At 36.3% G+C, this 24891-nt stretch overlaps 1 protein-coding gene across 1 annotated transcript in view; it reads right to left on the bottom strand.

The window, feature by feature from the left end:
- MET (MET proto-oncogene, receptor tyrosine kinase) overlaps positions 1 to 24891 on the bottom strand; it is a 168079-nt gene that overhangs the window by 120451 nt on the left and 22737 nt on the right. Inside the window, exon 2 of the mRNA XM_069107079.1 lies at positions 12475 to 13685. Coding sequence (XP_068963180.1) covers positions 12475 to 13671 — 1197 coding nt within the window. The 5' untranslated portion in view covers positions 13672 to 13685. The remainder of the gene's footprint in view (positions 1 to 12474; positions 13686 to 24891) is intronic.

Here is a 24891-nt window from a genome sequence, read left to right as displayed (position 1 = left end):
GCACCAATTCTCATAAGTAGGAATTATCATTAGAACGAATTTAATAAATAGTCTGGAAGATAGCTAGGATTATAGAATCACCACCTTTCCATGAAAAACACAGCAAGTTTGTGTGGGAAGGCTATAGTATAGTTAATAGTTTTGATGACCCATTACTGCCTAGATTGTCTTTAAATGGACTTGGGTATATTGTGAGTTAAATGAAATTCCTTGAAACAAGAATTGTTCAGACAAAAGTCTGGCATAATCCACGTATTCAAATAGGCCAACTTTATTCATGTACCTCAAAATTAATGTGTTTCATTGCTTATAATTTTGTTATATGTTGATGAACATGTAAAATAGGTTTGTAGCATTATTTTATTTTATATTCAGCTAAGAGCACTTAAGATTCCATCTTCAAAATTCACAGTCCCTCAAAATCCCATGAGTCTTTAAGACTATGATGGAAATGAAAGAAAAACTATACCAGCACTGGGATCATCATTTTTAATGTTTATCAAAATGATCTTCAGAGTTGACTTCCATTCAGATTCTGGTTAATTTGAAAGTCTTGAATCATAAGTATCTCATTTTTGGCCATAACACATTTCTCATAGGCACTTATTACATCATACACACACACACACACACACACACACACACACACACGTAATTTCACTGCAGCCTTCTTCCTTGGGTTCAGTGTTGAAGGACCATAAGCAGTCATAAGTAACAAGTCACAAGTAAAAATAAGTCATAAGTAAAACATTATTATTAGGAGGTTCTTTTGGTCCTTACAGAAGCAAACTCAAATCCATGCTCACCTGATAATAAATTTCGTGCTGTTATAGCAAGTCAGGTTAGATCTCTAGCTCTAGTATATTTATATTTTAAAATCCATACAGCTTGCTTTTGAAGACATTAAGAAAAATGGAAAATTTAAAATTAAAACACATCTGTGCTAATGGGAGACATGGATAATACAGATCAATGCAGTCCACAGGTAACTCAAAGCTTCACTTTATGTAATAGATTAAAATTTTCCACATACACACAATTTAAATAGACAATATGGTAGCCACCATGCTACACAGTTGACTCCTTGGCTTTCTCTTTCTAATACTGTGATGGTGATTACTGTTGAACAATGAAATAGACTAAAGGAGGGTTAAGGTAGAATAGAGAGGGGGGAAAGAGTAAATCAGTGATTTTCATAGATAAAAGAATGGGAGTCCTGGAAGAGTTCTTTTACAAATGAGGAATGTGAAGCTTTAGCAAGGCTAGGTAAAATTTCAGTGGTCTCCCAGTGAATGACACTAGACCTCAGTCTCTTGAGTCCAGTGCTCTATCTTCTGCAGCCTTCTTTTTCCTCAGAAAGCCTCCAAGCGCCTCAAGGAATCACAGAATTTTAGAGCTGCAAGAGTCTTAGATAAGAGACCATAAATTTGGAGGTAGAAGGGAACTTAGAGTTCAGTGAGTCCAACCTCCTCAGGAATAAGGGAAGCACAGATAAAGATGTTATGTAGCTTGCCACAGGTCACCCAGTTATTACATGTCTGGAAAATACAAATATGGACACACGTGTTTGTTTCGAATGCCTGGAGAGGAATGTTAAGTAACCTGTGCTGAGCCACATAATTGTTAAATGTCTTGAAGAAGATCTTCCTGCCTCCAAATCCAGTTCCTTATCTATTATACTATTCTGCATTTCTGTTCCTTACTCCTCAAACTCATTCACACAATGCTCATAACCTCCAGTTCACTCACATGTAACCTCAATCTCTTCATTCCGGAAGTGCAGTCCAAAGTTCAAATGTACCATAATTCTCAAACAACTTTTATGTGTGATTTCTATTTAAAAATTCATTATTTAAAAATAACATGTCATATGCAACTTATAGGAAGAAGATGGTAGAATGAAGTAAAATAGACAATGGTAATCATCCTGCATCTGGGAATCACTGGTCTAGCTAAAACAATACACACTGTACAAAACATACATATGACTTCTCATCTCCATAAGAATATCCCACTGTAGGAATATCCTTCACCAATGGAACAACCATAACAACCACTTAGATAAGACCTAGAGAGTTATCTAAGGCATACCTGGGTTAAATGACTTGCTAAGGGTCATATAGCTACAAAGTGTCCAAGGTGGGAGACCTAGTGTTCTTCACTCCAAGCCCAGGACTCTATCTACTAGTTCATGTTATTGCTATAGTATTATAGTGAATCAAAGTAAAAGTAATTTCAATTTAGGAAAAAATATAAAATATTAATCATACAGAAATAAGGATTTTTTCATGTAAGATTGCTGCCTTTATAGCTGTTAAATTTTGAATGTGACTCATATTTTTGGATTTTAGACTCAGAAAACTGTCTAAAATTAAGAATGAAAAATTCTTGATAGTATTTTTTCATGTAATAGTATATTCTCTTATTTCTGGGCACAATAAATAGAAAGAATTATATCATGTTGTACATTTTTCATCACTAACATAAAATCCATTTTCTTCAGAGTGCCAGATTGTTTAACTGAGCTACATTAAACGGTTATAATTATAGGGATGTGTTATCTTTAACATTGCCAAAAATCAGCAGCTTAAATGGTGTGAGTGACTATTGTTACATGACCTATAAAGAGTTATTTATCTTTGCTTATTTTATTAAATATCACTAGACATCCCCTCAAGCTGAGAGATCAATAATGGATCTTGTGGTTTCCTGATGGAAGGCTGCAATTATTTTCTTCCATTACAGTTTAAACATAACCTAATTTTACCCATCTATCATCTTTATAATAATAATAAAGAAACATCACCATATGTTTATTTTCTTGTCTCTTCCTATTCTTCCTTGTTGACCTCTTTTTTGATTGTATTCCCTTCCAAAACTATTTTAATTTATTTTGCTTTTTTTCTTTGACAGGGCTATAGCACTGACCAATTAACTTTGGCATCCATTGAAATAGTCAGCTTTTACTGTGGTAGAAAAAGTCTTAAGTTTCCTTTATATTGGAACAAAGTTGGACATTTTGTATTTAAAGTATGAACACAATTTGCATACAAGGGAGCTAGCACAGAAAAAAAAGAAACTGGAATCTTATTATCTGCTTCATCAGCAACGACATATATGAATGCAAAGATATGGGCAAAAACATTCAGCTTGAATGCCTTTTTTTTTGGTTGATTGATGAACTTCTCTGAATTTAGTTAGCTGATTCTTAGAACAAAAGGCATACGGTTCTTTGCTAGACCTGTTCTTGAAACCTTTTGAGCTTAATAGGATCTGCTAACACTTGTGCCCTGTTGGATAAATTTTCAAGAATCCAGGGTCACCTATACAGTATCAAGTATCAAGGTAGGGCTTCCTTATTATTTCTTTGTATTTTGTATTTAATCATCTGTGTAATATGTAGTTTCCCTAACAGTGGAATAGAATAGCTCCTTGACAGCAAGAATTTTATCATTCCTGTCATTGTAGTCTTAATGTCTAGCACAGGGCTTGGCACACTTGATAAATGCTTACTAAACTAAATGAAATTGAATAATATGAAATAAAATAAAATGATTGTTTACCAAAATAACTAAATTCCTTAAGAATATTTTCTAGACACAGATTTTTATCCATTTTGAAGATATTTATAGAGAAAAACCTTGATTAACTGAAATGCTTGGAGACTTTGGTGGTTAACTGAATTTTCTAGGTAATGAGAATTGCTCCAAGATTTCTTTTGCTTTCAACTTGTTGAAAATCTTTTCAAAATGCATTAGGCCATTTCCCTGTATTAGTGATATAATGTACATCAGACAATTTAATCTTTCTTTGATGATTGGGAAACTCATGATGTCTCAGAGTCAGCATTCAACATTGATTCTCATTGCAGAGCAATTTAAATGTTGAAGATTGGATGGAATGTATACTGATCCTAGGCTGTTTATTGCCTTGGATTAAAAAAACCTGACAGTCATCATCTTATTTGCCTATTATTTATCTTCTTCTCAAAGTGGTTTGTTAGGACAATGGAGTGACTGGGGAACAAGGTAAAAGCAGACTGAGGAACAACAGGTGAGGTTGATTGAGGGTTATTATCAACTAGCACTTGATTAAGATTTTACTATTTTGCTAATAGCATTCTTTTCAACTCATCTATCTTCTTATTCTCAGATTAGAAAAGTATTTCCTCTTGATCCCACCCTCTTTCCCAGAAGATTATTTAGACTATCCTCCCCTCTTATCTAAAGCTTCAATCTCTCCCTTTCCTCAACTACTTACAAATAAGCTCATTGTTCTCACCTTTAAAAACCCTCATTTAAAACCATCTCCAATAGGTATCCTACAATATCTATCCTCCCTTTTTGGCTAAGAAAAGAGAAAGCCACCTATATTAGGTACCCCCATTTCCTCTCCTCTCACTTTCTTCTAAACTCTTTGAAGTCTGGTTTCTGACATCATCATTCAATTGAAACTGTTTTCACCAAAGTTACTAATGACCTCTTAATTGTCAGATTAAAGATCCTTTTTTTTCAATCTTCATCTTTGACCTCTCTGCAGCATCTGACAGTGTTGATAGCCTTTTCCTTCTGAATGCTCTGCCCTTCCTGAGTTTTCATCTTCTCCTTTTATTTGTCTGACTACTCCTCATTTTCTTTGCTGGATCTTCATCTATGTCTCTCCCACTAACTGTTGTTCCTCAAGACTGCCTTATGCTCTCTTTTGTTTTTTCTCTCTTTAATTTCTCATTTGAGGATTTCATCAGTTTTAAGGGTTCAATGCATGTGATTATCAGAACTATATATCTAACCCTGGTCTGTCTCCTAAACTACACTACCCATTAGAAATTTCAAACTAGTGGCGGCTAGGTGGCGCAGTGAGTAAAGCGCTGGCCCCGGAGTCAGGAGGACCTGAGTTCCGTTCCGGCCTTGGACACTTAACACCCACACAAAAAATCTAGCCATGTAACCTTGGGCAAGTTACTTAACCCCAAACTGCCCTCCAAAAGGCAAAAAATAAAAAAAAAATTAGAAATTTCAAACAAGATTTTTTATAGGTGTCTCAAACATCTCAGAATTTATAATAGAATTCATTATCTTTCCCACCAAACCCACTTTTCTCCCCAACTCCCCTATTACTGTCCTTCCAGTCATCTGAGTTCACAACCCCAGTGTTATTGATCTTTCCCTCTCATTCACCCCACATATTCATTCAATTGCAAATACTTGTGATTTCTTTCTCCAGATCATATCCCACACAAGTCCCCTTCTTTCTATTCATACACCACACTTATTCATCACTTTTAAGTTTTAGTACTTCATGAGACTTACAACTGGCCTCCCAGTCTCAAATCTCTTCCCACTCTAATCCATCTTCTACATGGCTACTAAGCTTATTTTCCTAAAGTATAGATCTGAGAGTGTCACCAGCTACCTCAGCTCAATAAACTCGGATAGCTCTCTATTACCTCTAAGATCAAATAAAAATAAATTTTCTTATCTTTTAAAGCTTCTCCCAACCTGCTTCTTCTTTCTAGTTTTCCAACATATTATTCTCCATGAACCCCAGTCATACTGGTTGGTTCTCACACATATACACTCCATTTCCCATCTTTTTGCCTTTATACTGATGGTCTTCTATGCCTGGAAAATGTTCCCTCCTCACCTCAGCCTCCTTCCCCAGTTCTCTTAGCTGCTAGTTAGTACCTTCACTTTTATGGTTATCTTCCACCTACCCTGTATCTTACACATGTTTTTTGTGTACATATTGTTTACCTTATTGGAATGTAAGCTCCATGAGAGTGGAGACTCCCCCCTCCCTTTGCTTTTCACCTCTAGCACTTAGCACACTGCCTAGCAAACAGTTTAATAAATATTTGTTGATTCATTGATTTCCTCTTTGTCAGTCCACTTGTGACAACTGCTGCACTTGGGTTAACTAGATGGTTATGCTAATTTGGGTCATGAAGGGTCAAGCACTATGGATGTGATCAGATAGGTCAGATCAATTATTATAAAGCCACATTTCTGGGTAAGGAATAAGAGGTGTGTGTGGCACTTGGTAGGGTATTCTGAGGCAGTGTCCAAAAAGTCTAAAGATCGACATCCCTATCAGAGACAGAACAATAAATGACACATAGCTTTCAGAACCATGGCTCCCCTTGTTCCCCACCCCACCCCCAGTTGTGGCAGCAGATAGCAGGGGTACAAAATAGTAGTTGCCCCAACAGCTGTCTATAATCTTTCAAATGGCAGCATTTAGCTCTACCCTAGCTACAGATTCAAAGGGTTCTTCTTGTTCTGTCCATGCACTCTGATTTTCAGTGTCTTCCAGACTCAGTACCTTCCCCAGATACAAAGGAGCCCTTAGCTTTCTCTCAGTTGCTTTTTCCTGTTTTAAACTATTGGGCTGAGGCTCTATTCCTAAAGAACCTGAAACAATAAGCTGCAAAAACTGAAGTAATACAGGACCAGAATCCCTATTGTGTCAGTGCCTAACCATGGATCAAATAATCATAAAAGTTTCCAATATGTTCCAATTAGGAACATTTTATGATGAACTTAGAAGAATTTTAGCTTAATCCCTTTATTGTTAAACAAGGAGGGAAGTGAATCCCAGAACAGTTAAATGATTTACTAAAAGTCCTAAGTAGTAGAAGTAGATTTTGAACCTGGATCCTTTGACCTTAATGGTGCCTCTTACACAGTGTAGACACCTAATAATTAACTGTTGATTGATTGACCTTAAATAAGCTGAAGTATTTTCAAAAAATCATGAAGGAATGGCCACAATAAAGATGGCACCTCTGCTTATGGTTCTCTGACATCAGATGTACCATGTAAGATATTTGGGATAATGATACCAGTGATGTGAAGCTCAGGAAGCAGAGAAATATACTGATTGGCAAGTCAAGGAAGTAAGAATAAAGAGGAAGACTTGGAAGGGACATATTATATGTATAGTAGAGTTTGAAACATTTGGCAAAATATTGTTATTCCTTCTTGTACACCTTTAATTTATGTCCACCCATCAACGAATCAACCAACAAGCACTAAGGACCTACTATATTCCAGCCACTGTGCTATGCACTAGGGATATAAAGATAAATATGAGACAGTTACTGCCTTCCAGGAATTTGCCCTCTTTTAGGAGAAACAATACGTGTGCATATGTGTACATACAAAATAAATAAGAATTTTGGAGGGAGTTTTAGCTTATACAAACATATACACACAATATAGCATTGGGAAAGAACAAGAAATGTGATCCATAAAGCTTAAAGGCTTGTCAGAGCTTTGATTTTCAATATCACCTAGAGAGTAAGGTCTATTAGGCCTATTACGAATTCAACTAGTAGACCTTCTGGCATTAGTTAAAGGTGGGTTTGATGCCAATAAGGCACTATAGTTAATATTAAGTGGAGACATGCTGAGGCATTTTGTTTATATTTTTAGGAAACATACCCATGGCTACTCCTAAGTACCACACATATAGACGATTTATGTTCATTTTTTATATTTATTTCTTATTTTTATATTTATTAATCTATTGTTTTTAATTTTTTATATTTATGTAAAGATAAAATGTTTAGGGATAGGATTTTGTGATTTCAATGTACAGTTTTTACAACATATTCTAAGTATAGATTCGGTTAAGCAGTGTTACCCAGGAGAGGACTGTTCTGTTGTTGGTGGTGGTTTTTTTTATTCATACTAATCAAATGTACAACAGTAGAATTCAGAGCTGCGGTAACGCAGATGAATGCCTGAGTGGATGTTGCATAATTAAAAATCAAATCAGGAACAGAATGACTTTTGCACCTGCAATTCCAATCACTTCACAACCTGCTCCACGGTTTACTCAAAGAAGAAAAGGAAGGGAAGGAGAGCATAATGCTTCAATTTCAAGGCTTGTCAGCTTCTTGATGACCGCTACTTATAGTGTCTACATCTCGGGGGAGGCTGCTACTTGTCACCATAGCATCAAGTGCCATCATCTTCACTCCAGTCACAATCAGTAAAGGTTGTACAAAATTGCTTGAGCAACGTTAGGCTTAGAAGAGATCTATCATTTCAACAGGTGCATTTCCAGGTGAAGATCTCTACACAATGAAAGCCTTATATTCTCAGTTTTACTAACTGAACAATTGTAAAAACTGTCCAGTTGAACTGAGGGCAGTCCTAGAAAAGCAGAGTTAAAATATATGTTTCTGGTTTGGCATACCATTATCCTCTATGCCCATTGATCTGGATTGATAAAACTTGTGCTGTGCTACAATTCTTTTTGATTTTTTATTAATTTTAAATTTTTTAAAAAAAATTTTTGTTTAGTTGTTTGCTTTTAGTTTTCAACATCCACCTCTGTAAGATTTTGAGTTCTACATTTTCTCCCCCTCCCTCTGCTCTCCTCTCCCCAAGATTGCATGCAATCTGATATAAGCTATATATATATATATATATATATATAATCATATTAAACATATTTTACATTGGTCATGTTGCAAAGAAGAATAAGAACCAAAGGGGAAAACCATGAGAAAGAAGAAACAAAAAAAGAGAAAATAGTATGTTTTTATCTGCATTCAGACTCCACAGATCATTCTCTGGATGTGGATAGCATTTTCCATCATGAGTCTTTTGGAATTGTCTTAGATCCTTTTATTGCTGAGAGGAGATAAGTCTATCAAAGCTGGTCATCTGTGCTATAATTCTTTTTAATTTACTGATAGCTTCTGTTTTTATGTAACCTGACTTTTTGAATATATTCCTTCCCCTCTAAGAGAGTGAACCATCTCTCTTAACAAAGATTTGTAAAGATAGCTAACCAACTAACCAAGGCATCAGCTAAGTCTGACTATCAATGTCCCATGCCTGTAATTCCCTACCTTGGAAAAGAAGGAAGTCATTGTTTCTTTAACATCTTTGACCAAAGATTTCAAAGCATCTGGCAATTTTCAACTTTCAAAGATGACCACATTTTAGAGACAAAGTAGAGAGTTTAAGTGACAAGCCAATCACAGTAAGCTGATGTTACAAAGTGAATAATTAACAATGATAAATTTAGGTCTCTGATTTCTTGGTCTAGTTATTCATATTTTATATTGCATCACAATTCTTGAGAATTTGAGATGGAAGAGATTTCTTTTTTCTTATTTTGCCATGTGCCATTCTGTGTAACTATGAATAATAAATGGTCAGTTAGCTAATGTCTTAGAAAAATACAAATGCAAATCAGTGACATGAGGATGACATTTGTCATACTTGATAGTTTGCCACCTGCCCTAGGGCTCTGTGGAGCAGTTTTTCACTTAGTTCCTTTCCAAACTCGTTTGGTTTAGGAAATTATTTTGTTTTTCTGCGTAAGACTTTTACTGAGTGTCTTCATTATAAAATGGAGTCTGGGGAATGAGTGTTAACTGGTTATTGGAAATATTTGATGAATTTTTACATGGATATATACAAAAATAGAAAAGGTGAGACTTCTTAGTCTCATGAGGACTTCAACCCAAGACAGCCAAAAAATTATATCAAGTAAGTTCGTAAAGGGAGACACAACAGATGGTTTAAAGGTATTTTGCTTTATGGAATTTTGCCAAAGTAAATTTGGCTTATTTTGTAAGAACAGTGTGTTGGCAAGCTCCATCTTGTTTCCCTCAATGACTTCTGTGTAGTGAGCACTAATGCTTTTAGGTATAGCTAATATAGAAGAGATGACGTTTAGGAATTTTTGCTGAAAGTATCTCTGTCTTGAATTTCACCAGACCCTGAGTTTTTATCAGTTCCAAAAGGTATATCAACAGAGTCAAACGGGGTGGGCAGTTATTTATGTTTATTTTGGAGAGTCTCTAGAATAGATAAATATTTTTACCTTGGAGATTAAAACTTTTTTAAAAAAGCAAATTATTTATTGTAGGAAGAGAGAAAAAGGATGCAGTGAGGTACAGTTCAACAAATACTTTCCCAGCTAGTGGCCATATAGTCTGAAAGCCCTCTAGGAATTCTTAATAGTATATTTTCTTAAATAGACTTTTGATCTCTCTCTCTCTCTCTCTCTCTCTCTCTCTCTCTCTCTCTTTCTCTCTCTCTCTTTCTCTCTCACCATCCATCCATCCATTTAATCTGTATCTATTATCTATCTATCATATACACATACAACAGTCATATAATAATGATAATTATATGACAACAGTAATAATATAATAACAATATAATAATCAAAATTTAAAATCCTAAATCCAAATTTCATACCACAGAATCAGAGAATCTCAAAGTTAAGGGAATCCCCTCTAAAATACACCCCTCTCCCCAAAGTGATAAGCTTGCTTTTTTTCCCCTTAAGTCCTCTCAGGAATGAAAAACCAGCACACTCTCCACATCTACATAGTTCTAATTGTCAAGAAGGTTTTCCTTCCATCAAGCCTAAATCTACTTCTTTGCCACATCAATCCATTTGTGGCTTCTAATCCTTCCTGCTGGGACCAAGGGAACAGGTTCATTCTTTTCAAATATAGTGAAAGACAACTAACACATTCTCCCTAAATCTTCTCTTTTCTCAGACCTTTCAATCAATCCTCATATGGCATTCCACTAGCCATTGCAGTGACTGTCCTTTATATTCTTTCCAGTTTACAACTTTTCTCCCTAAAATGTGGCACTAAGAAGTAAGCACAGTACATCAGATGTGACCTAACCACGGCATGTCCCTCACTTAAATCCAATTAACTTGCTTTTCATGGCATCACCTCCATGATGTCATGGTCTTCTTCAAACAACAACAACCTAGGCACATACAGTGGGGCCCTCATCTTCTCGGCTATACACATCAAATGTCTATTAATGCAGCTTAAGACTGCATTAGCTTTTTGGCAGTTATATCACAACTTTATTCTCATTCATACCGAACACAATTGTTCATTAGAATCCCCTTGTCTTTCTTTTCCCTGTGCGTGAATTGCTTTCTAGCTATGCCTATTCCATTCTTTACTTAGATTGTTTATTTCTTTTTAATTCATATTCAGGATTCAGTACTCATAACTATTAAATTTCATCTTGTTTGCTTTATTGTACTGTTCCACATGGTTTAGAGATTTTTGAATTTCTATTCTGTTATCTACTATATTGGCTATTTCTTCTGGTTCAATATCATCATTCTATACATTTAATTAATCATGCCATTTATGACTTACGGTCTTTGATTAGATTGTTGAACAGTTGCCTAAGGTCACACAACTAGTAATAGTGAAGGTAAAACTCAAGCCCAGGTCTTCTGATTTCAAGTTTAATGTTTGCCCATGTGTCTTCACACTGCCTTTCATTTCATTCTTGAACAGCTCTTATTAATAGGAAGTTTATTCTTATAAAAGATGTTTATTGGTAAATGTTTAATAACCAGCTCCCCACAAAACCAAATTGTGCCCAATGCATTTTAAAGTTCAGTCTGTAGTATTATTATTATTGTTATTATTATTTTCTCCATCACTATCTTAAATCTAAACAATCAACAAAACAATAAATCAAGCCTTAATTTGTGGCATTTACCAATTTCTGAGGTGTAAATGGTCACAATAAAAATTTAACTGGTGGATGAAGAGCTAGTTCTAGTTGACTCAGCACACTTTGCCTCTCCTTTAACTTCTACACATTGGTTCTTTTTTCTGCCCTCTAGAAAAGAGTAGAACTTGTTGATTTCTTACCGAAGAAATAAGAGACAAATCTGATTGGGAAATACCCAGGTTTTTAGTTACTTATAGTAACACACACAAATATATGTGTGTGTATACACACTCATGTATATGTATGTGTATATAAGTGTATGTGTACATATACATATATACACATGCATACACACATAAATATGTGTGTCCAAGAAAACAAGTGAGGTCACAATCCATTGAAATAAGCTGAACGTAGAATTTTCTTCTCAATTTTCCTAAATTACTTAGGGAAATATATGAACTCACCTTTAAAATATATAATTAAACATATTTTCAGAGAGTTTTTTTCTGATCCCTTTTAATAAGGAAGGTATGAATATAGAATTAATCCCATCAATGGGAGAATGAGATTTCAGAAGGAATCTTTCTTCTTGTTTTTTTTAAACCCTTAAGCAAATTTAAGCATTTCCTTCTGCTACTCACCTCTTCAGACAGATGTCTACATTTTTGTTAATGAGAACCATTGTTTTATAGAAATTGAACATCTGAAAATTTGCCTAAATTAGCAGCTACCATAGCTTATATGAGAAATTGCAGTACAAAAATATGAATTCAAATAGTCTGTTTCTCTTTTCTTTCCCCTTGGGGTATGCACACAGCTTTTCCCAAACTATGTCATATAGATTCTAATAAAAAATTCCAAAGCAAACATTTTTTTCCAATATATTTACAAATTTTCAGTTGAATGAACGGCCATTTATTAATGCTCAAAGAATCGATTTGATTTCTAGATCAGTACTAGAATAAAATTTCCCCTCATAACTTGTAAAGAAATGACTTACCCTATTAAAACAGTGCTTGTGATTGTTCCCATAAAAATGCTGAAGACATCTCACATTATTTTTGTTCACAATTTTGTTGAAGAAATCATTGACAAATTTGACTGGGAATGCACAGACTGCTGATCTCTTGGTTGGTTCTGAAGAGTCTGGTTTACTTTGCGCAAATACCCCAAAGATAATGTCATCATTGGGTCCAACACCTATTTGCCTAGCTAGATGTGCACCAGGCTTACTCACATATGCAGCTTGTAGAACATTAAATACTTCATACCCTGTTGACCTCTTTCTTCGCTTTTCAGTAAGGATACATTCAAGAGGCATTTCCATGTATGAGTGCAATTCGGAGTCAACGGAACAGAACCTGATTATTCTTGTGTGAAAAGTCTGAGACTCGAGAGTTTCTCTTTGGACTGTCAGGAAATAGATGAAGTCACTGCTTTCAAAGGCATGTATGTATTTAATGGGGTAAGAATCTTGGAATTCAGGTAGAACATCAATATAGGATTGGTCTGTCAAAAACTTAAAACCATCTTGTGTTTCCTTTAGCCTCCTAACAGATATTGAATGTAAGGAATGATCAGGATAAGAAGAATTTATGGTATTGCCCACAAAGAAGTTTATAAATCGGTCTTTTTCTGTGAGGAGAACTTTGGTCCCTAAAGTGCTTACCACACAGTCAGGGCATTGGAGGGATTCCTCATCTACCTGTGGGGAATACATACAATAAACTTTTGACTGTATGTCAGCAGTATTATTAGGCTGAAATACATGGCGCTGGCAGGTCCCTCGATTGACACTGCCACAACTAATCAGCTGGTCATCATAGTAGGTATCAATAAGCAAGACCTTGTTGACATTATCCTTCCAAACACTACCTGATGAATTGGCTTTGTGACTACAATCCTGACACGGAGAACAATCAGGGTGTTCTAGCACAGGTCCTGTCTTGTACTCAGAAACATTATGAAGATCTTCATTTAAGACATAAATCTTGTTGACTGCACCCAGGAAGATGTGGTGATTGTGAAAACCGATATTCTGGATCGGGGTTTCTGCAATAAAGTTGGGAAGTGGATACTTCCTATTGACGTCCATCTCAGACTTAACTAGTGCTTCCTTACACTCTCCTTTGCAATTCGGCACCGAGGCAAGCAGGAATATTATAATCTTGGGCACAAGCACAGCAGGGAGCTTCATTGTGAGATGCTTATCTGCCAAAATACAAGAAAAATGCAAGACAAAAATTGTTTATGCTTCATCAGAAACAAAGGTAAGAACGGAAGGCAAAAATAAGAACAAACTACTAAAAATGGAACTGAATCTGTCATTATGTTTTGTTGAGGCAGAATGACTGCATGTAAAGATGCATTGTGTGCTGGACATGACTGTATAAAGCTTAATTTTGGATCTATTACCACAAACAATTAATTTTCCATTATGAGATACAAGTCAAGTTCTACATTAAAGACAAAGAAATACCAGTTAAATTAGACTTGCTTAATGATGAAAATAGTAAACATAGAAAATTCCTTTGTTTTTTAACTCCTTGTGACTTTAATATCTGTGGTTAATGACTAGACTGATATTTAAATGTTCTCAGTTAGTCAAGTAAATGAATTGTGGTTAGGTTGGGTTTTGTATCAGCATCTACATTATATTCTAAGTCACAGAATACATTGTTTTCTTGGAAACTTGAAGGGTTATTATGCTAAATTTAGGTTTCTTTTGGAAGAAAACAATCATAAATTCTAAAAGCAATATCATGTGCTGCTCATAGGTTTTTTTTTTTTGGTGGGGGAAGGTATACTTATAATTTGGCTATAGTTAACCTATTGTTACTGACAGACAAATGCTCCCATTAACATTAGATCATAGGGGGCCTAAAAATAATAAGCTTGGATAATACAAAAAAAATCTTTATAAATCAAGTGCTAAAATTATTTCCCAGGGAAAAGCCATATATTATTTACTTTACAATCATAACACTATTTATAAGAGAATCCTACAATGTAATTATATGTACAAGGTCAAGATCTCTACTGGGAAAGAATACTTATTTTATTAGCATTCACTTTTAAATTTCAGAATAAACACAAAAAACATCATAAGATCTCAGACTTGAGAAGTTTTTTAGTCTACCCATACCTGAAGCAGGAGTCCCTTATATTCTGTCAAGTCATCATCAATCTTGATAGTGCTTCCAGAAATGGGGAACTCACTACTTTTCAAGAGTAAGCCTATTTTACTTTTGAATAGCTCTAATTGTTAAGAAGCTTTAATTTAAAAAAATTAATGTATTTTTCTTTATATGTAGAGTCATACAATTTATTCTAAATAGATCTAAGGTTTCTAGGCAAATATGACTATCTGATAAAATTTGAGGGATACCAACAATCCCTTTAGACCCCCAATTGTTTATCTCCTAGAGTTTAAAATTCTATCAATCCAAGTCATGCAATAATAGAATCATAGAATGGGAGTCACTATTTTCGATCTCCTCATTCTGCTGAGAACAGGATAAGTAAAGTTACTTGCCAAGGCATAACACAGTTAGTAAGTGTCTCAATTAAGATTTGAACCAAGTCATTATTGTTCTAGTTCCTGTGTGTCAGAATTGTACTTATTACTCTAGTTCAGTACATCTAGTACTCTAGTACATCACTCCACACAAAGCCCAGATAATGCACAAATTGTCCTGTAGCACTTCTTAGTGGCTAGGAAGGTACAGAGAGACAGACCTCAGGTGAACATAAAGACAAAATTACTTAACAAAAAGGACTTCCCCAAATGGAATAGATAAATAAATTCCCCATCGTTTTACATCTTCAATTTGAGGATATATATCCACTTATTAGGGATATTGTTGACAGGATTCATTCTTTGGTAAAGGGTTGGACTAGGGAATTCCTTCCAGTTCTGCAGTCTTTTCTAGGGAATGGCAAGAAGAAGAAGAAAAAGTTCAGTTAAGAGAAGAAAGAAGGAATAGCTTAGAGGTGGGAGATCATCTTGCATAATGTAGCTTCCTGGAAGACAAGGGAAAGTGTTTCAAGAAATGGTGAACAGTATCAAATGCTGCAGATAGAGTTACAAAAAAATCCAAAGACTGAGAAAAGGCAAATGAATTTGTTCAATAGTTACATTACAGAGAGGAGTTTTCAGCAGAGTACTAGGGGCAGAAATCAGATCTTGGTTGATGCAGGGAAGGAAGTGATAGTAGAATACTCTTTAAAAAACAAAAACTTGGCAGTAAAAGAGGCGTGATGGAAGCTCAATCCTGCACCAAGGCAGGATTTTTTTTCTTTTTTAATATAAAGAGATTTAATTATAAGTAGAGGAGACAGCCAGTGGAGAAAAAGTGACCAAAGATGCAAAAAAAAAAAATGGTCATAATAGATGGAACAGAGGAGAGACAAGATCAAGAGCCTAAGGGTTCACTTTTATGAATAATAATAATAAATAAAAATAGATTATTTATTTATTTTAGTTTTCAACATTCATTTCCACAAGATTTTGAGTTATAGATTTTCTCCCTGTCTTCCCCCTATCTCCACCCCAAGACAGTGAGCCTACTGAGTATCCCTTCACCCTATCTGTTCTCTCTTATATCCTCCCCCATCCCCCTAACTTTCTAGTATGGCAAGATGGATTTCTATACCCCAGTGGCTGTATATCTTATTTCCCAGTTGCATGCAAAAAACATTTTTTCTAACAATATAATAAATAAAAATAACAGCAACAGTAATAGCAACTCACATTTACATAAGTGCTTTCTTGTACCTGGCACTGTGCTAAGCATTTTACACTCACTATCTCATTTGATCCTAATAACAACCCTGGAAGGTAGGTGCTATCATTATCTCAATTTTACAGATGAGGAAACTGAGGCAGGTGGAGGTTAAATAACTTGCCCAGGATCACACAGTTAGTGAGTATCTAAAACTGGAGGTGAGCTCTGGTCTTCCTGACTTTGGACTTGGAACTCTATCCACTGCACCACCTGGCTGCCTTGATGTAGAATGCAAGTTCATTGGGGGTGGAACTTGAATTTTTTTCTTCATTTCCCTAGCTTTTAACATTGTGCCTCACACACAGTAAAAAGTTGTCCTGTAATATGTGTTTCAAGACCATGAATTTATTCCAGCGCGACTGATATAGTAAGGGACGTTCTTAACATAATAGGAATTCTGCGTTTGCTTCTGTGGGATTTCTTTCTCAAGAAACAAAGAACGTAGACCACTGGGTGGCTTCACACGTGGCAAGCACACCTTGCACACCCACTCCCACAGGCAAACTTCAGGTCTACCTCTAGGTAAAGATCCATATATCTTGATATTCCGTGTGGTAGGAGCTGTTGCCGGAAGAGGGTTGGTCTTCACAGGTCCACACAGGTCTTGGCCGCCCTGCCCTCTGCCCCATGGCTTCAGGGCCCATGGGAAGCCTCAAGGGCATGGTCCAGGCCAGCAGGTTAACTCTATGTGGCATCTCTAGGTGTTTTGATGTTGTTCTTAGCCATTTATCATGCGTTAAATTGTGCTACTTAAAAAAAAAGTTTCCTTTTTATGTATTACTAATGGGGCTTTTTTTTTGGGGGGGGGAAGGCAGGGTGATTGGGGTTAAGTGACTTGCCCACGGTCACAGGGCTAGTAAGTGTTAAGTGTCTGAGGCAGGATTTAATGGGTCTTTTTGAGCATTATACCCCTACCCCCACTTTCTCCTTAAACTCCGTGGTTTTCATTGCTAGATACTGAATCTTGTGGAGCTGTTTGGGAATGCATATGTCATGTTATGGGAGAATTGCCTTCACTTTAATAATAACAACTAACATTTATAGCATTTACTACGTGCCAGCCCCTATTTCATTTGATCCTTACAACAACTCTGGGAGGTAGGTGCTATGTTTATCCTTTTTTACATAACGAAATTGAAGTTAAGTGCTTTGCCCAGTTTTTCACAGCCAGGAAATGTGTGAGCTTGGATTTGAACTCAGGTCTATCTTCGATTCCAATTCTAACCTCTACCCACAATGCCATTTTGCTGCCTCAGACATGCCTTTTGAATTTAATTGAATTAATGGAAGGATTTTCGAGAGAGAGGAGCTTGTGCTTCTCTCCCTCAGTGACTGGAGAGAAAGAACAGACTGAAGGAGAAGAAAGACATTTGAAGCTGTAAGGGAGAGAGAAGAGGAAGCGTGCGATGTATAAACTTTATCCTTTAACAAAGAAGGAAGTAAGGTCACCTGCTGAGAATAAAGAAAGGGGTGAGGGTGCTATTTGGGCACTTGAAGATTGTGAACACTTGAAAAAAGAGGACTAGCCACTGTGGGAAATTTGGAAGGGAGTCAACTATAGAGATGTACAATGATGATTAGAACTCCCATTTCCTCACAACTCTGAAAAGACAATGGTTTTAACACTTTTTCATATCATGGATTCCTTTGGCAGTCTGGTAGTGCCAATAAGACCTCTTCTTCGAATAATATTTTTAGGTGTATAAAATGAAGTATGTGAGATTACAAAGAAAAGCAATTGTACTGAAATACGGTTATCAAAACATAAGTATTTTAAAAGTTACTCAGCCCCAGGTTAAGAACCCCTTTGTAAGAGAAATAATGCAATTACTTTCATGTCTTACTTTGTTAAATTTTACTAATTTACTATTATACTGGGGAAACTAGTACAGTGGATATAGTGCTGGGACTGGAGTCAGAATGACTCCTCTTGCTGAATTCAAATCTGGCCTCAGACACTTACTAGCTGGGTGACCCTGAGGAAGTCACTTAACCATGTTTGCCTCAGTTTCTTCATCTGTAAAAGGAGCTGGAGAAAAAAATGACAACCACTCCAGTATCAATTCCAAGAAAACCCCAAAGGGGTTCATGGAGAGTCTGACATGACTGAAACAACTGAACAACAACAATCAAAATACTAGCATTACTATCAATGACTACATTTCACAGATAAGAAAACTAAGCCTTTGAGAGATGAAGTAATTTATTCCTCATCACATAATGTGTGACGTGTGACTGGACCCCATGTCTCCTAACTTCAAGGCCAGTGTTCTGTGCACGATCCCGTGCAGTAAATTGAAGTTAGTGTGAATTTGTAGTGGAGTTAGTTGGCACAGTTTTATGACTTTCTCAAGGACTGGCAGTCCTCCAGGAGCCAGAGTGCAGAAAGCAAACACTGGGGTGGAACATAGTGGACAAAGTGGCAAGGGATCCTGGGGCACTTGCCTGGAAAGAATAAAAAACATCTAACCATGGTGTGCAGGTTAGGGAGGGGTGTAAATGAAGCCAGAAAAGGGCTGATGATCTGGGAAGCTAGAGCTGAGAAGGAACTCCTGATAGGGGCTCAAAACAGATTCAGTAGGTGGGAGAAAGGAGAGGTGGAAAGTTAGGAGAGACAATGCAATGGGGTGTGAAAAGCACTGGATTAGGAAGGGAACTAGCATTTATAAACACCTACTATGTGCCAGGCACTGTGCTAAGCACTTTACAAATATAATCTAATTTCATTTGAGTTACAGACTTGGTTCTGCCATTTATTAACTAGGTGTTGTTGGGCAAGTCCAAGTTTCTCTGAATTGCAGCTTATCCATTAGTTAAGTGGAGATAATGACAGGTCCTGACTTCTTCATATAAGGCAGTTCAGTGGTAAAATGAGATTATGCATATAAAAGAGCTTTCAGGAAAAAAAATAGATTTCTGTTCATTAGGAAAAAAAATAGATCCGATGCTACAGATGGGAATGTTGCATGCGCTTTCAAGTGAAGTCAATGTATTTAATAATAATAAAGTTTTGCTTAACTGTTTTACTTTGTTACAAAAGACCTCTCACAAAGTGGAAGTAATCTGCAAATGTATGGGTTGTTAAAAAAACAAACAAGCAGAACACATCAATAATACTTAGGGTGGCAAAAAAGTCTTTTGAAAACTGCAAGGCACTACCCCAATGAAAGGTACTTTCCACCACTGAATTTAATTTTCATTGTTTTCAAATAATAATAATAGAGCTATAATAGTATATACACATACATAATGCTATAGGTTTGCAAAGCACTTGACAAATATGATCTTATTTAATTCTCACATCAACTGTGTTAGGCAGGTATTAGTATTGCCTCCATTTTCAGATGACAAAACTGAGGTACATAGAGTTTAAGCCACTTGACCAAGGTCAAGCAACTAGTAGGAGTCTGATCCTGGATTTGACCCAATGTCTTTTTTTTAAAGCTCCAGGTTCAGTACTCTATCCATTGTGCCAAGTAGCAAGAATATATTAGAATCTTCCTTGGAGTGGGTATATTTTCAACTAAGGGAAACTGCAGATTATTTAAACTTCATGAAATTAACCTGTAAACTAAATATGTGCCTACAAGGCTTATACTGAATTAGAAAATGGATGAGCTTCTCAACCAATATATGAAAGAAGTGGAAACACTGTCCTATTCAAATGATCTGAACCATATATTTCTCCATAAAAACAACAAAGGAGCCAATGCATTCTGTCTTTGGAATCCACCCATCCCCTTCTCTTCATTCACACACGGCCACTATCCTGGTTTGGGTCCTTATCACCTCTAGCCTGACATATTGCATCAAGTCTCATTACTTGATCACCTTGCTACTGTTTTCTCTGTCTATTCCAGGACAAATTAATATTCCTAAAATAGCTCTGACTATGCCACATCCCTGCTCATAAAACTTCAATAGATCTATAGCATCGTTAGGATAAAACACAAACTCCTTAACTTGCCATTTAAAATGGGGAGGCTAGGTGGTACAGTGAGTAGAGCACTGTCCCTGGAGTCAGGAGGACCTGAGTCCAAATCGGGCCTCAGACACTTAAACACAAAACTAGCCATGTGACCTTGGGCAAGTCACTTAACCCCAATTGACCTACCTTCCCCCTTCCAAAAATAAAAAAGCTCTACATTACTATTCCTACCAATCTTTCCAGAGTCATTTTGTATTACTCTTCTTCATGCATTCTATGCTCCATACAGAGTTACCTGCTGCCTGTTAGCTGAACTCTACACTCAGTCTCCTATATCTGTGCCCTTGCACAGGAAGTCCCTCCGAGTTTGGATGTACTCCCTACTTAACTTGACCTCTTGGAATCATTAGCTTCCATCAAGGCTTAACTTAGGTGTCCCTTCCTGTGGGAGACATTTTCTGTTTTGTTAGCAATCTCTCCTTGTTCTTAAATTAGCTGGTATATATGTGTGTAGGTGTGTGTATCTATATATACATATACATGTATGTATATGTATATATACACAAACATATGCATGCACGTGCATACATATATGCCTATTATACACACATATATCCATGTATATATGTATGCACACATACATATACACACATCTATGTATATGTATATAAACCTAGGGGCAGTTAGGTGGCACAGTGAATAGAGTGCAGGGGGATGAGTCTTTCTGAGTTCAAATCAGGCCTCAGATAATCATTAGCTGTGTGACCCTGGGCAAATCATTTATCCTGTTTGCCTCAGTTCCTCATCTGTAAAGCTGGAGAAGGAAATGGGAAATGACTCCAGTGTCTTTGCTAAGAAAACCCCAGATAGGATCATGAAGAGTTAGTTGGACACAGCTAAAAACAGCTGAACAACAACGATAACAAAAACATATTTTGCCGCATTAGGTGAACTTAAAAAAAGACCAACAACCTCGCATCTTAATTAAAGTTGCTATGGATCTTAAACCTATGGCAATACTTTAGGTACTGTTCGATGAAATGTCAATTAAATGGAATCCACTTAATTGGGACACAACTGGATTCTTTGTTTTGCTGCTACTGTGAGGAGAAAAAGACAAAACAGAAGTCATAAAGAAGATAATAAAGACTTATTCAGAAAAAAGGGCAGACTTCCAATGTATAATCTAAGGCAGATGGCCATTCAGACTAGTCTTCTCGATCTTGTGCATTTATGATGTTCATTGATCGCTGATGTGCCAAATGGTGACTGACCCTCAGGTACAGCAAGATCACAGATCTGAAAGGAACCTTAAAGGTCACCCACCCTAGTCCCCTTCTTTTACATGCAAAAAAACCGAGTCCCAGAGAGGCTAAGTGAGTTGCCCAAGGTCTCCTAAAGTAATTTTTGAATATCAGTCCTTTCCTATAGTTCCTATATATCCTATCTAAATACTCTTTCCAGTGCACTATGATCCTGAGTTATACAAAAGACCTGGATTTATGTTCAGTATGTTTTATATACTCAAATATTCAGTTACTTAAGGGGATTCACTAATTCAGATGTTCCCTCCAGTGATACAGTTCTGAATCCATCCATTCCTGCCCATCCTGGGAGGCTCTTGTCCTTGGTGTCCTATAATTTCAACATGTGGAATCCATTCAGCATGCTAGTGTGTGGGTGCGTGCATGTGTGTGTATGTGTGTGTGTGTGTGTATTCTTTCTGATATTTAAAGGTTATCAGTAGATCACTCAGGCTTCCTACCTGTCAGGCACCTGAGTAGTGCTGTGGATAGAGTGCTGTATCTGGAGTCAGGAAGTTGATGTTTGGTGTTAGACACTTACATCTGTGTTACCCTGGGTAAGTCACTTTACCTTTGTCTGCCTTAGCTTCCTCAACTATAAAAGGGGGATAATAATAGCACCTGCTGCCCATGGTTGCTGTGAGGTTCAAATGAGATAATATCTTTAAAGCATTTGCACAGAGCAGAGATTTAATAAACCAACCCTTCCTTCTTACCTTTCTTCCCTCCTTCCTTTTTTCCTTCCTTCTTATCCTTACTCTTTCCACCTGAGTAGCCCCTCTTTTTTGCTCATACATTTCCTTGTGAAATTCTTTGTCAGTTTTTTGAAGTTCCTTATTGGTTACATGGAACAGCCTGCTCTCACCAACCATGTACTTCTCCATTGTTTTCTGAGTGATTCTCACATTTAAAATCTCATTTTATTTACTAAGGTAGGAAAATAAAGTAGTGAATTCAGTCAAAGTTTAAATGGCAAAGGTCTTTCATTTTTTTTTCTAAAAGGGATTTTCTGCTTTTAGTCATCATATGGCAAGAAAATTCTCTAAACCAGAACACCCCTTTCTCCTGAACATTCCAATTAATCAAGGATAAAATGAATTTACCAAAGGTGACAGAACATTTCTTGAGTGTTACTAAGACTGGGCTTTCTACAGCTAGCTACAGAAAATGCTCTATATCTTTCAAAAAGAATGAAACTTTATAGAACTGCCAAGGATAGGGTCAACCACCCTGAAGATATTTTATAAATATTGATTAAATTGAATAGGTATAATCAGTCATGCTTTGCTACACATGATGTTTGGCATATTATACTTATCTTTGTTTATAAAATTCAACACTAATCTCAGGGAAGGATTTTGAGTCCTACAATTACGATTCCCTGCCCCTTTCCTCCACAAATCTAATTTATTTGGCACATTGCTTTTCATTTCTCACAGATCAAAGTTGGCAGCTAGGGGTCAGGGTGTGGTTTTTATAGTTATTCATGTGGCTACTAAAAAATACTTTTACTTTTTTAAAAATAAATTTCTATCTTGATATATTCTTGACCCTGTGGTATGCCTGGATCTAGATTCCAGATATTAAGCAGACCTCTATTTTTTTATTTGTAGCAAAAAGCTATTTAACTGACTCTGGATTTAAACTGCCTGGAATGTATATGGATGATTCAAGCAGACTAATTCATTCTCTTAAAATGTTGCACACATATCAAGTGAAACTGAATCAGCCATAAAACATTCTTTTATTTCTTTTCAGTTTAGAGTGGAAATAACCTCATTGGCAAAATGCTTCCTGGGATGTTATCTTCTCAATGGTATACCATTTTAAACTTCTGGTGCACAGCATAACTGTTTCCATTAACTGACTTTCTGTATGGTCTGGTTGTGTTAACTAGACTTATGTTCCATTAACCTCAGTTATGCAAGTCCTCCATCTACCTCTTCTGTTCATTCATTTATTGGGCTAGAAGCTCAGATCCCAGTGATGTGTCTGATTCTTCAAAGACACCATCACTATCAATACTATCATCTATGTGCATGTCTTTGCTTTGAATTTCATCTGCCCCCTTTAAAACTATGGGATGTATATTATAGAAATAGGGACTCGATCTGTGATTTCAAAGTATTAAAAGTAAAACCTTATTTTGCAGATGAGACAACTGACTCTAAGAAAGGTTTAGTGACTTCCTCAGAGTCATACAGCTAGTAAGTGTTTGAGGCAGGATTCAAATTCAGATCTTCCTGATTCCAGGTCTGGCACTCTATCCACTGCCACCTAACTGCATCAATAGGACATATGTGGCATGTGTGTAAATACATATATACACATGTATATGTCGAAGTCCTTCACTTTGTATTTGTAGTCATAGAAATTTTAGTTCTATTCAATCTTTCAGAAAACAGACCAGGAGCACAAAAGATGGGCAGGCATAAGGAGATAATAATGATCTGCCTCATTAGAGGAAGCATATACACACAAACATATCTTTATATATGTATGCATATGTATATATGTGTGTGTGTATATACACACATACATACTTAGCACAGTTTAAAAGGGGACAACTGAAATTCAGAGTAGACAGTAGCATTGTTAGAGTCTATAAGAAAGCAGACAAGCTTTTCCCTGCTAGGCAGTGAACCTGCAGTTTCTAGATAGAGTAGAGTACTGATATAAAAAGCCCAGCAAGTAGTAGCATGGAAAGATAAGACAATTATATAACCCTTAATATAAGATGAATTTTTTTTGGAGGGCAGTTGGGGTTAAGTAACTTGCCCAAGGTTACACAGCTAGTTTTTTTGTGTGGGTGTTAAGAGTCTGAGGCTGGAACCGAACTCAGGACCTCCTGACTCTGGGGCCAGTGCTTTACTCACTGCGCCACCTAGCCACCCAGATGAATTCTATAAAGTGAATTTTTTGTATTTTTATAATCTCAGACTGTTTTTTCTTAGAATTGCTTTTCTTATGGGGGGAAATGCATAATTCTTGGATTTTCCTTATATTCTCTTTGCATTTGTCTGGAAACATTCATATTTTAAAGGTATGCTCCAATAGCCCATGGATCTATAATCTCATGGAGCTGAGTGCTTCCTGTAATGAGGCAAATCATTGATATTTCTTCATTTGTCCATCCTTGTGATTGGAGAAAGGTCAAATAGAAATAAAAAAAGTCTGCAGTTACAAATGCAAAGCAAAAAGATGATATAATTATCTGGATAATTAAGACCAGAAAAAATATCTTCTCCTAAAATATTCATGTAGTTTAAGAAAAAGTGATTGCTTAGCTAGATAGCTACTCTAAGTTTCCACTTCATTTTGCATATATAGATGTAATGTAGGAGTCAAGGAGAATACTGAAATTGCTTATTAATCCCTCTTGTGAAAAATTCCAGGAT

Source organism: Petaurus breviceps, unplaced genomic scaffold, assembly GCF_028583685.1.
Source record: "Petaurus breviceps papuanus isolate PSGF00001 unplaced genomic scaffold, PetGlider_PUasm1.0 84, whole genome shotgun sequence".
Taxonomy (NCBI): domain Eukaryota; kingdom Metazoa; phylum Chordata; class Mammalia; order Diprotodontia; family Petauridae; genus Petaurus; species Petaurus breviceps.
The sequence above is the reverse complement of the archived record's forward strand: the minus strand, read 5'-3'. Positions and strand labels throughout refer to the sequence as shown.